The sequence below is a fragment of the Giraffa tippelskirchi genome, chromosome 7, assembly GCF_054371585.1.
Source record: "Giraffa tippelskirchi isolate mGirTip1 chromosome 7, T2T-mGirTip1v1.2.pri, whole genome shotgun sequence".
Lineage (NCBI taxonomy): Eukaryota > Metazoa > Chordata > Mammalia > Artiodactyla > Giraffidae > Giraffa > Giraffa tippelskirchi.
In genome coordinates, this window is record NC_137281.1 from 47,247,334 (window position 1) to 47,260,143 (window position 12,810).

Consider the following 12,810-nt stretch of genomic DNA (forward strand, 5'->3'; position numbering starts at 1 on the left):
AGTCATCGCCAGGGGAGCACAGCCTCAGAGGCTGGGGTTGGGTGCAGGTGGGGGGCAGGGGCCCCTGCGGTCACCTCCTGGGGTCAGGCAGGGGCTCAGGTCCAGCCGGTCAGTGGGGCCGTCTGCAGCCAGTCCTCCCAGCTCTGCCCACCTGGGTTTGCAGCCTGGTTCCAGGGTGACAGCCGAGTCCTCCTGGAACCCCAGGCTGCCATCCAGCTGTGCAGGTGAGCCAGGCTTGCCCAGTTCTCTCCACCCTCCCCTACCCCACCCCTGGCCTCCTCTGGGCATCACAGCCCCACCAGCCCTAGACCCTCTGCCCCTCCCTCCAATGAGAGGGCAGCTGACCTAGAGACCTGGCCTGGGCACCCAGCAGCCATGCTCACAGCAGTGACCCTCCCTCCTCCCACCTGCCAGTGCAGCGCCTGGGACCCTCTGCCTCACCTTCTTCTTCCGCATGAGGAAGAGGAGCAGCCAGGCCTGAGCCAGAAATGCTTTGGGCGAACCTCACTCCTTGTAGAGCCCACCAGCTCGCTGCCCCAGGGCTTCGGGTATGGATTTGTAGGAAGGCACAAGCGAGGGCGGGTGGAGTGCAGGCTGTGTCATCTGTCGCCATCTTAGAACAGGGCAGTGGGGTAAGGGGTCTTTGCTGCCACTGGAGTGGAAGCCAGAGCCTGGCCCACCTCCCAATTTTCTGCCAGAGGAAATGAGCAGAGAAGAGGAAACGGGCAGAGAGGAGGCACGGCTCAGGGACACCCCGCTCCGCCTCTTGTCCTGAGCAATGGACACTGTGGCCACCGACTCCTTCCTCTCAACCATTGGCTCCACTGTCTCCAGCTCTCTCAGGAGGGTCGCCAACCTTCTCAACAGCCCCTGGGCCCACTGGGGCATCACTGAGAAACCTCAAGGCTAACAGGCCAGCTGGGTCCCGAGCGGGGGCACTGAAGGCTCTGCTCAACCCTGCCTGGCGTGGGGGCCGTACCCCGCCTCCCGGTGCCCACGGTCAAGGACAAAAGAGGGTTCCCAAGTTAGCCGCCTCTGGACACAGAGGGAGGGGCTCCCTCCAGCCCCCGTGTGGATCTGGGCCCTTTATTACCCCCTGCCTGGCACAGTTCGGAAAGCGGAACCCCGGCCAGGGTTACTGCCCGGTGACTTCAAACGCTGGGCCCCGTGGGACAGCAGGGGAAAGGCCCTTCTGAGAATGAGACTCGCTGGGGCCCAAGGAGAGGGCCTACCAGGTGAGGGGGGGGGTCTGAGTTCTGAGCCCACCCAGGCGGGTCTGAGCAGAGGCCTCAGAATTTCCTGGCATGTTCGTTTGTGCTGCAACCAGAGGGTGTGTGGGGGTGAGAGAAAGCAAGGGTGGGGGGGACCTTTCAGGGAAGATTGTGTAACCAGTGTTCCCCCGGCCACGTTTCCTGGATATAAAATAAAATCTTAAGCCGACGTGTCTCTTGGTACCAGCGAGTCAGGGAGCAAATGATCTCCTGCCTGTGGGTTGCTGGGTTTGACTTGCTAGTATTTTGCATACATTTTTTTTCTCTGAGTAAGATTGTTCTGTAATTTTCTGTCTCTACTTTATCTTCTGAGGTCTGATGCCAAAGATATATGAGCTTCATAAAATGAGCTGGGAAATGTCCCATCTTATTTTCTGGAAGAGTTTGAGAAAGGATTGGATAAGGCCTTCTTTGAGCGTTTGGTATAACATTCTTCATTTTGGCTGTTTTCTCCCACTTTATTTTCCAGTTCGCGAGTGATCTTCACAGCGCTGCCTGATACCTACGTAGTGAAATCTTAACTTTGATTTTTCTACTAAAGTTGTAGAATGACTGTTTTATACTTTGAGACAGTCTCCAGGTCAGTTTAAAGTCTCTCTCTGAAGAGCATAAGCAGGTGGAAAGCCTGGGGTGAGTGCCACACCCACCACCTGCTGTGCTGGTTTTGTCTGTGCTTTCTCTCATCTGCCTGATTATTTCCGACAGTGAGCTGGGTAGTGAGTGTGCAGAACTGCTTGTGGATGGAACTCCACGTTATCTTCCTTTCACTGAGATCGTGTTTGCTTCAGCAGGCACCAGGGACTCAGCAACTCAAGACCTGGGCAGCCCCGCTCTCCAAGAGGAGGCCCCACCCTGTGCCCCCTTCCTTCCCTGCCTTCTTTTGGATCCACTGGGTACTTTTCCTCACGGCAACTCCCTCCCTATCAGTTTGGAAGCTGTAGCTACTGCACCTGGTCTTTCAATGGATGAGGAATTACAACTTAATAGACTGAGTTTATTAACTTCCTACCATCTTTCTGAAAACTCCCTCCAGCACACCCTTGTTGTTGTTCAGCCACCTAGTCATGTCCAACTTTTTGTGACCCCATGGACTGCAGCACGCCAGGCTTCCCTGTCCCTCACTCTCTCCCAGAGTTTGCCCAAGTTCATGTCCACTGAATCGGTGATGCCATCTGACCATCTCATCCTCTGACGACCACTTCTTCCTCTGCTCATGCTACTTCTTTCTTTTCCTTTTAAGCCCCACAGACAATACTTTCTCTTGTGCACTCCATTTTCTAGACGACTCAACACATTTTACCACTTTCTTCTCAGCATCTCAGGTCCTCCATCTGGGCCCACTTTCCTTCTGCCAGAAGTGCAGGCTTTAAAATGTTTTAGTGCAGGCCTACTGGCAGCACATTTTGGCCCTTTGTGTGCATTATTATTTAAAACGACAACAACAACACCACTTTAAACACTTAACACGGGTTAATAATCCACCTGCCAGTGTAGAGGACATGGGTTCCATCTCTGGCCCCTGAAGATACCACATGCCACAGAGCAACTGAGCCCGTGCTCCACAACTACTGAGCCAGCACCCTAGAGCTCAGGAGCCGAAAGAAGGGAAGCCACCACGATGAAGAAGCCCGAGCACCACCACTAGCGAGTAGCCCCTGCTCATCACAACTAGAGAAAGCAACGAAGACCTGGTGCAGCCAAAAACAACAGAGTATACAAAAAAAAGTCCCTACCGTTAGAAAAAGAATAATGAAGAGAACCACAGCACGTGCAGTGCGTTGGGCCCGGCTGCCCTCTCTCAGCATGCCTTCACGGCTCCTCCACTTTGCAGCCCGTGTTGGTGCTTCCCTCCTTCCCTTCATGGCCGAGTGACAGTGCTGCCGTGCGGGTGGACCTCGGCTGAGGGATGCTCAGCGGCTCCCAGCCTCTGGCCACTGTGACTAGCACTGCTGTGCACATGTACCTGTGTACAACACACGGTGTCCGTTCTCCTGGGTGCGCCCCTCGGGGTGGAACTCTGGCCAGACAGACACTGTCACCTGCGTTGCTCAACAGCTGTCCTACTAAAAGCCCGACTCTGCGTGGAGCCTCTCTCTGTACGCTTCTGCTTCTGATGTTCCCTCCCTCATCCTTCTTCTCTGGCTGCTTCTGCGTTGTCTCTGTCTTCCAGGTTCTGCACGTCCAGGTGTGGCTTTGTCTGTTTCTGCTCAGAATCTGCTCTGCTTCCCGAATCCCCTTACCTGTCACCTCCTTCTGTTCTCTCCTCTGGAATCAGACACATGTTACCTGCACCAGCTCCTTCCTCCCACTTCCCCCCTCAGGCCTGGCCTCCGAGTGCCCGTCCCTGGAGGACAGAGGGGGACAGGGAACACAGGGATGCTGTGCCACAGTGGGCACCGCCCTGGACTGTCTGCAGCCCACAGTGAGCCTCGGCATCACCCAGCCCAGGACCCCATGGGGTCAGGTGGAGAAGGCAGGTCTGAGGGGACACCCAGGAAGGCTCCCCGGGAGCAGCGCCGTGGCCACGTTCTGAGTCAGTGAGCACAGCTACTGTGGGGACTTCGCCAGCTAACAGACGGCACAGGCAGAGCAGGCCAGACCTGCTGGCCATGGTTAATGCAAACCCCCTCGGGGGCTTCTGTGTGGAGCTCCTTTCCTTTCCTGCCCTTCTCTTTCCTGTTTATACACAACACGGCTCCTTCGGACACGACTTCCTCTAAGGACCCCCAGAGCTGGAACGTTCTGGGGCTGGAGGAGGCCGTGTCAGGCCTGGAGTGATGCTGAGCGCCCAGAGGGAGAAGCAAGGCTGGCTTCGGGGGCGGGGGGGTGGGCAGCTCCCAGGAGGAAACGATGCGACAGCTGCCATGGTCATAAATACATTTTATTTCATTTATTTCATTAGAAATGCACAATTACAGCGCTGAGCGCATCCATCCCCCTAAAAAAGTAGGTAAGCAATGTCTCCATCAAAATCATTAGTTGTCTTCTGTGAACATCTATCTTGTTACACTGAACAGAGCACACAGCAAAAGGTTTCTGCTACTCCATTTTTTTTTCGGTTTTCTTTTTTGTTATAAACACCATAGCAAATTAAAAAAAGCTGTTTGAACAGAGAAAAATATCGCAGTTCTTGATTTCCGGCGTGCACTTGACGCAACTGCACTGTGCTTCCCGCTCCTTCCCTGGACGTGCGGGGAGATCAAAAGAAACAGGGTCTCCGGGCGGGGGCGGCAGGGGCTACCGTTGTCTTTGTTTCCCAGGGCACTCTCCCCGCGGCCGGGCGCTCAGATGCACTAGGGCAGCACGCGGGCGGGCCCCTCCCGTGCGAAGCCGAGGGGCGGGCGCGTGTGAACGGTGTGGGTGGCAGGGGCCAGCGTGCAAGGGTCAGCACGCAGCGGCGGCATGGCTCGGGTCTGGGCGGGTCAGCAGCCTCACTGGATCTGGATGGCCCCGTGCTCCAGCTGCATCTCGGGCTGCAGGGTGGGCTGCAGGGCGTCAGCCGCCTGCAAAAGGGGAGAGGGCTTTCCATCAAAGGGCCCAGGCCACACCCGGTCACAGACATGCGTGGTTTTCAGGCACAGAGTAGAACATACACCTGGGCTGGTGGCCCAGGCACTGACAGATCCGGGGACGCCGAGGTCCCTCTGTGGGGCCTCCGCTTTGCCCCCCCCCCGCCCCCACCAGCACTGGGTTCCATTCCCATCCTGCTTCTCACTGGGGGTACCCTCCAAGTGGTCAGCATATTCACAGGTTTAAGATAATTCAAAGGGAAAAATACAATCTTAGAATAAGTCACTGACCACACGTCTCGGCCACCAAGAATGGGGCTCCCAGATAGAGACGGCCTGGTGGTTTATCAGACTCCCTAAGCCATTGGTCAAAGGTATGCAGGTGGGCTCCCCTGGCAGGAATTTTAGCTGGATGGGTCCTGGGGCCACACAGGAGAGGCAGAGTCTCTGGTGGGGCTGGCGCTGCTCCTCCGACTGTGGCTCAAGGCTGTGCTCTCAGTGCAAACGTCCCATGGACACAACAGTGTTTCCCAATAGTGGGGGTGGGGGGAGTGGGGGTGTCTGCCCGCCCAAGGGCTCAGCACAGGCCTCCTCCAGAGGGGCTGGGTTTGAGGACGCTGAGGAGAGCACACCCATGTCACCCCCGGCCCAGAGGCCTGAGCCTGACCACGCTCTGACAGACCCCAATGATTCTGCCTGTCCTACGGGCTTGGGCACCACACGGGGGTCCAGGTCTGGCTCCCCCAGACCCAGGGGAGGCCATGATGGTCTCCTGACCAAGCACCATCACTGGGGGTTACAAACCCACACGTGGGCCTGCAGGACCTCAGACTCTGGGCTGGCCCTGCCCCGACCCGAGGAACAGCAAGGCCTCAGGTATACTTGATTTGGCTTCTAAACTCATAGGTAAACACGTGCCTGAGAGTATCTCAAGAACTGGTTTCAAGCTGGTCCCTGGGCCAGGAACCGACTTCTCACCTTCACACTTTCAGGCACTTACGAGAGACAGAATCCCAAGTGAGCGCCTAGGTCCACACGGGCACCTCTCACGGTCACTTACCTTCCTCACGGAAGAAGGTCCGAGGTAGAAAGGCCCAAGCGTGTCCACACCTGCAGGAGCCCCGGGCCCTGTGCACTTCCCGAAGGGAGGACCCACCTGGGCCGCAGCAGTGTGGTCGGTCACTGGCGCCAGCTGGACATACTGGACCTGGATGTCGCTGCCCTGGAGCGGTGAGCCGTCCACCCCCGTGGCAGCCGGGTCCGAAGAAGCCACGGCTATCAGCTGGGCCCCCTGGAGCACCTGGAGACACAGAGGAGACTCGCATCAGCACAGAGGACAGGACTCAGCAACTGAGCAACAAGGATTCAAACGTGCAGCTGCATCCTGGAGACTTCTAGAGCCCCAGCCTGGAGTCACACTGGCAGGAGCTGGGGCAGAAACAGGCGTGCAATCAGCGGGCCCTGAATCCCACAGCAACCTGCCTGAGGTGTGGGGGACGGACAAGCTGCCGAGTGAGCGTGAGTCGGGCAGTGCAGACACGCCACGCTGGCATCGCTCAGCTGGCACTCGCTCTGTGCAGGGATGCTCTGTGAGCCGGTCCCCCTTGCTGCCACCCCTGTAAGTCTCGTGCCCTGACCTCGCCCCCTGCGGGTCCTGGACTTGACCACACACATTAGGTGTTATGCCGTCGTCCTGGTTTTGTTGCTGTGGTCCTGGTAAAAGATGCCTTAATATATGAATTTAAAGTCAAGTCAAAAACTATCTTTTAATGAAACTTATGAAATCATGGCACTCTGGTCCTGGTGACGAGCTACCACCCCTACAGACGGAAGGCATCTGTGGTACTCTAACAGAGAGCTTTTCCTCTCGGCACTGCCAATAAAGTGACTTTTCACACGATCTGCACAGCTGATTAAATCTTAAGAATTACAAAGTCAGAAACCCCAGAATCTAAACATGCAACATTTATAATAAGGAAGGCAGGCCCATTACCAGCCTAGAGGGTAAATAAAAATAAAAAAAGTAAAATGTTCTCAACTGGGAATTCATTCCAAACACCATGCCCTTGAAACATTCCCACGCTGGTTTGGTCTTGATAAGCACCTCAGGAATGAGTTGAACCCTTACCTTGCAGGCCCTCCAGACTCTTCCAAGAAAGCCGCTCTCGGCACCATCCCCGGCCCCCAAAAAGTGCAGGGAGGGGTCTGTTACCCAGGTCGGGGGGCGAGGGCAGTGATGGAGACAAGCGTCTCCACGGGAATAGCAGCTCTGACTCCCTTGGGAAGGAGGGCCTGCTTCTCATGTGAGATGAGCAAGCCTGGAGCAAAGGCACCACCAGGCTAGCCTCTGTCGCTCTACCAGGGAACGCCTGGTGTCCCGGTCTCCAGGTCTGCTCCACCCACCAAGCTGCCTTCTCATCCCAGGTTTCAGTTACCTGCGATCAACCGCGGTCCAGAAATATTAAAGGGGAAATTCCAGAAATAAAAGTGTCCTAAGGTTTGCTGTTTTGAGCCCTGAGAGGACACCCTGCACCATTCTGACCTTTGACCTTGAGTCCCCCCGCCCCGTGAGCACTCAGTAGTGTCTCAACTGTCGAGGGGTCACAGGCTTCTCCTACTTCACAAGGGCCCCGAAGCCCCAGAGCAGCAATGCTGGCCACATGAGGTTCTCTCACTGCACCTGATTTACAGATTAGACGTCACACAGGTGTGCACGCACAGGAAGAATGCAGCATGGGTTAGGTACTATCTGCTGTTGCAGGCATGATCTAGGGGTCACGTGGCACATATCCCTGCACATAAAGAGGGGTGATGACAGTGCCTCCCGCAGGGAGGGCGGCCCCATGAGGAACCCAGCTGTGCCATCCACCCCCGACTTAAGAACACATCTTCTCAAAGCCGGACAGGACTGGGACAGGAGCAGGCTGTGAGGAGTGGTCAGGAAGCTGGCTCTGCGATGCTCCCTGCCCCTACTGGCCCTACAGCTCTGGCAGGTGCCCCACGCCAGGAGCTAGGATACCACAGCTCTGCCAGGAAGCACACTGGGCCAGCATGGGGCCTGCACGACCCCCACAAAGGACAACTCAAAGGGCCTCAGGGAGTTCTGCAGCCCGAGCCTCTCCTAAGGGAGGGGGAGGGGTGGACACCCCTCTAACAGTCACAGCGCTGGGAGCAGGGCACTTCTCCTGGGAGGACAAACAGAACAAAGTGCTTTGCAGACCAACTGCACAGACACCCTGGGCTGGGCCGTGCAGTCTCCTGAAACTCAGTCCAGCAGGGACGGGATGTGCTGACCTGGATCCTAACGGGTGATGAGGACGCCCGCTGACGTCAAGTCTTTAGCTCAAAGCAGCAGGATCCCCACAGCACCCAAGGCCGTAAGCCCACTGGACACCAGCTGGGGGCCTCGCTCTGGCAGGGGACCAGCCCGCAGTCAGAAGTCCTGCCAGAAGGCGAAGGCCCAGCACACCTGGACCAGCTCCCACGTCTCCCAGCGGCAAGCTGTGGCTCCTTCCTGCTTGCAGGCCGCAGGGCGGGGTGGGGGCAGGGCCTGCAGGAACATCTAACTGGGCAGCAGTGAACTCCCGGGACAGCAGCCAGGAGCAGCATGCCAGGCTCCCGGGGCTGGACTGGGAGTGGGAGCCCCAGGGCCACGGAGACATGCCTGTGTGGACTCGGGTGTGGCTCATGCCACCTAACTGGCCTCGGTCGCAAGCTTCCTGCGTGTTTCTGGATCAGAGCCCTTTATTTTCAGACCAAAGTAAAATGGCACAGGGCATGGATGTGGAGCAGCCAACCGAGGGAACCCTGGATCTACCAGCACTGTTTTTTGGAGTGTACACATCTGGTTCTCCTCTATATTCTGCCAATTCTGAAACTCTGTTTAATACCCAACTGAGATAATGCGAAACTGGCGCAAAATCTAAAATAAATGCAAGGAACCCAAGGACTTTACAGTAATATTTAGAAACAAAATTGTGAACCCAACCAAGAACCCACCCAGACACACACATACAACCCAAAAACACAAACCAACCAGAAAACCCTCAAGCACTCAGAGGACAGGCTTTCAGCTTCGATGTGTGACCAGAAACAGGCTGAGACCCCACACCCAAGGCCGCCTGGAGGAGCCAAGGTCGCCGACCGGTGTCTGCATTTCTGCTTGAACCCAGCTGGTTAAGGTAATGCAATCAACTCAACCAGTGGATTTCTCCAAATCTGGACGTTAATTCAAAGAGCAGCTTTTCCCATGACAGAAAGACAAGGAGGCGAGAGGAAGACGCCCCAAACCGACAACCGGCCAGGGGACCCAGCGGCACAAAATCTATTTCATACCTTTGTACAGCAAATGCCAAAAATAAATAACAATTCCTAAGCTTCTAAACCCGAGGACGAGAACACGAAGCCCCTACCTTGGATCCCTCTTTGAGTTCCTGCCCAGGATGGTCAGACACCAGCACAACCTCCAAGGAACCCCAGTGGACACAGACAGAACCAAAGAGAAAGAGCGAACAGCACTCCCTATGTGTTCCTGGAGCCTGCAGAGTGAGGCCCAGCCTGGAGATTCCTCACAGGAGTCGAGGCTCCAGACCATGGACCCAACGCTTTAGGACTCATCCTACGGCCGGGCTGGCAACCTGGCACTTCTGGAGCTGACAGGCCAGCAGTAGGAGCCAGATTTATAGCCCTGGCGATGGGAGATGCCCCAGGGACCCAGTCTCGGCACCACAGGGCAGGACAAGCAGCCTGTGCCCTCTGCTCTGTGCCTCCTTGCAGCATCGGAGCCTGAGCCTCAAACACAGTTTGGGGGCAGGAAGACAAAGCCTAAAAAAACACAAGAAAGCAAAAACGCAAGTCTACAGACACGTGGTATCCAGCCCACCATTTCAGAGGGCAGCATCCCTGGGAACAAATCTTAACCATCAGTCTAAAGACTGTCCAGTCAAGTGGGGGGCAAGAGGGGAGAGAGGGTGGAACAACTCAGCCAGAGTCAAGTCCATGGCCGACACCTCCCCGTGGGCGCCAGGCCTCGGGCTTCTAGAAGGGGCAGGTGGGGTGGGTAGGAAGTGGGAAAGATGGAGCAGGAAAACAAGACAGGCTTTAATTACATATGTAAGTGATCTACCCTGTCCCCTGGGGAGGGAGAGGGTGCCCACTGTCACCCTCACGGCTAAAACGCCCACCGAGGATGCAGACGACCAGGAAGCAGAGCTCAGGCCTCCCCTGCCCCTCAACTGTGTACTCGGCTCCTACCATTTCCTTCTTTCATTTGGAAAACTCACTGCGAAGAACCACGAAAATGACTGTTGGGTTTACTGCGATGGGACAAGAAAGAACTTCTAAAAGAGGTGGTACAATCTTCTTACCGCATTCAAGTCAGCAAGGAGCACTCAGCAAACGACCCACTGAGTGATGGCCACTGGGATCAGCTCCACCCCTGGGAGCCCTGGGAGCTGCAGTGCCCTGGGAGCCTGCCCCACCCTGCCAGAAGACTGCCCACCCCACCCCACCCCGGAGTCTGCTCAACAACCCCCCAGCCGCCTCGCCTGCCCCTGCCCCCCAGGAGGAGCCCGCCCACCAGAGGCCACATCTGATGTGACATACACGGTCAAATAGGTCTCTGGGCCGAAGCACCCTGAACCCCGTTCTGCCCCCAAGCAGTACTGCCCCATGTCCCACATCCCTCCTGAGGCAGACGGGTGCTCTGGAGTCCTTCTATCCCAGAAGCCTAACGATCCACCATGCTGGCAAGTGGAGATGGGTTAGATGAGGCTGTGGGGTGGGGTCCATGAGGGCTCAATGCTCCCCAGGAGGAGGCGAGACACAGGGCCCCACCCCACGTGCACATTGAGGAAACCATGTGGGGACACAACCGGCAAGATGGTTCCCGCCGACTCCAGCTCCATCAGAGCAGCGGCTTTAGTGTCGTGCCTGGGCACCCTGATCACACTGTGCCCTGATTTCTAGAGGCATGATTCCTCACACACACAGTGAAGTTAACCTCAAGAGAACTCCGAGGTTCACTCACAAAGTGAGGGAAAAAGTGGGAAGTGACACTGTGCCTGGAAGGTTGCTCTACTGCAGTGACTGCTGCCCCACGGCTCGAGGGTGCCCTCACGTCCCGGCCCTGTGAGAACTCGGCTCTCACACCACAGTCCCTCAAGTGGTCCCATTCCCCCCGGCGTGGGGCAGCCCAGCGCCAACTCCAGACCCCACGTGCCCGAGCCCACTGTCTAACCTCAGACGCTGCGCGCAAGGCAGCCACCCCCCTTGAGACTGCCCCCAAGTCCAGACACACCCATGCTAAGAGGATGGAGAACCGCCCTCCAGTGTCTACCCCATGGACGGTCATGGCGCCTGGAGTCTGCTGGGGCCTGGCAGACAGGAGGGACACGTCCCCACAGCACCTCCCATCTCCCGTCCCCCTGACTGTAAAGAAGTGAACCGTGTGGAGAGACAGCCAGCACTTCATGGGGCAGCCCCGTCAGAGGGCTCGGCTTCCACCCACCCTCCGCCAAACCAGAAACAGAGAGTCAGCTTGTGGAGCAAGACGGTATCTCACTTCGTTCTGGAGGATAGCAGCTCCCTGACGGCGTCTGGAGCAAAATTCTTGGGGAAGGATCCTTAGCTGCTCTGTGCTGTCACCCAAACGCCAGGACGCCGGCCCAGCACCAGCATGGGCTCCATTGCCCACAGGCCCCTCTCAGATAACAGGCAGGGACAAAAGAGCTTCAGAAGACTCCAGAGAAATCACCAAGCCTTCCTGTGCAGAAAAAGCTTTACAACTTGGGCCGCACTGAAAACAAATTTGGAATTACTCAGAAGTCACCATTTTTCAGCCTACTGAGCTGTGAGTTTCAGGTAAGCTCTCCTCTGTACATTTCCAGGTAATAACTCATGTCTAAAATCATCAATTGGAGAAGGAAATGGCAACCCACTCCAGTATTCTTGCCTGGGGAATCCCAGGGACGGGGGAGCCTGGTGGGCTGCCGTCTATGGGGTCGCACAGAGTCGGACACGACTGAAGCGACTTAGCAGCAGCAGCAGCAGCAAAATCATCAATGGACATATGGTGTGTTTTTAAATGGCTTAAAAACAAAAGTGTAGCAAAATGCTTTCAACCAACAGGTATCTTACAGTTAACTAATGCTACTGCACTCACTCACCAACAAGCAATCACTGAGTGCTGAAAAGTCACACTACAGTGGGTGGGTGAAGAACAGAAATGAATAAAGTTTCGATCTAATGGAATCAAAGCTATTTAATTGAACATTTCAAACATATATTTGAAAATGATAAAATGGATCAGAAATGATTCTCTAATTTGAAAGGCCTGTCTCTCCTCCCTTGACTGTCTGGAGTCAAAGCCTTTGAGGTGAGATTCGACCAAAGGGGTTCAGGGCCGTGGGCGATCATCCAACAACAGGAAGAGCCTTGGGGGTTTTACTGTAAAGCTACTTGGCCTCAACCAACATGAGCCTCCAAAGACCATGTGATTCCAACAACCTACAATACTGGAAACATGTACATAAATAACTACAACATGCAACTTCTTAAAAGCACTACCGTAGGTTTCCAGCCCAAATTTCAGTCAACTTCCTCCTGGCCTTGTCCAACCTGAAACCATCTTGTTCGGCACAACTCCAGGGACAGGTGACAGGCATAGACTGACATGCCAGGGGTACTAACTAGTTACCCTCAGCCTGAAGCTGCCTTCCCTGCTGCCTACAGGCCCAGGAGACACTGAACGGTGAATCCTGGGCGCTGGGTACCGTCCCACAGTCCCAAGCCTCCTCAGGGGACCAGGATTCCTGAGGAATGGAACTGGGGGCAGAACACCAGGGCCGACGGGGCCAGCTGCCTCAGGCAGGGTGATGGCCCACAGCGCCACGCTCAGTGAGACAGAAGACGCAGAAGTCACAGAAGATGCTTCTGTGACTTCTCTAGGATATTTCTGGGAACGAGTCAACACCAAATTTTCTCTGCATCTGACCTTTTATAGATTAAACTATATTTTCCATCGTTTCTGG

General features: G+C 55.8%; 1 protein-coding gene across 10 annotated transcripts in view; it reads right to left on the reverse strand.

Annotated features, from left to right (window-relative positions):
- Window positions 1-4,136: 4,136 nt before the first annotated feature.
- The window catches only part of BANP (BTG3 associated nuclear protein), a 69,641-nt gene continuing 60,967 nt past the window's right edge, over window positions 4,137-12,810 (reverse strand). For 6 of the 10 annotated variants that reach the window (XM_081512003.1, XM_081512002.1, XM_081511999.1 and 3 more), the window contains 2 exons: window positions 5,937-6,080; window positions 4,137-4,774 (listed from right to left, as the gene is read on the reverse strand). In XM_081512003.1, the coding sequence (XP_081368129.1) occupies window positions 4,703-4,774; window positions 5,937-6,080 (216 nt within the window). In that variant the 3' untranslated portion in view covers window positions 4,137-4,702. Of the gene's footprint in view, window positions 4,775-5,840; window positions 6,081-12,810 lie in introns of all 10 variants that reach the window. The other 4 variants (XM_081512001.1, XM_081511998.1, XM_081511995.1 and 1 more) reach the window with 1 other exon arrangement.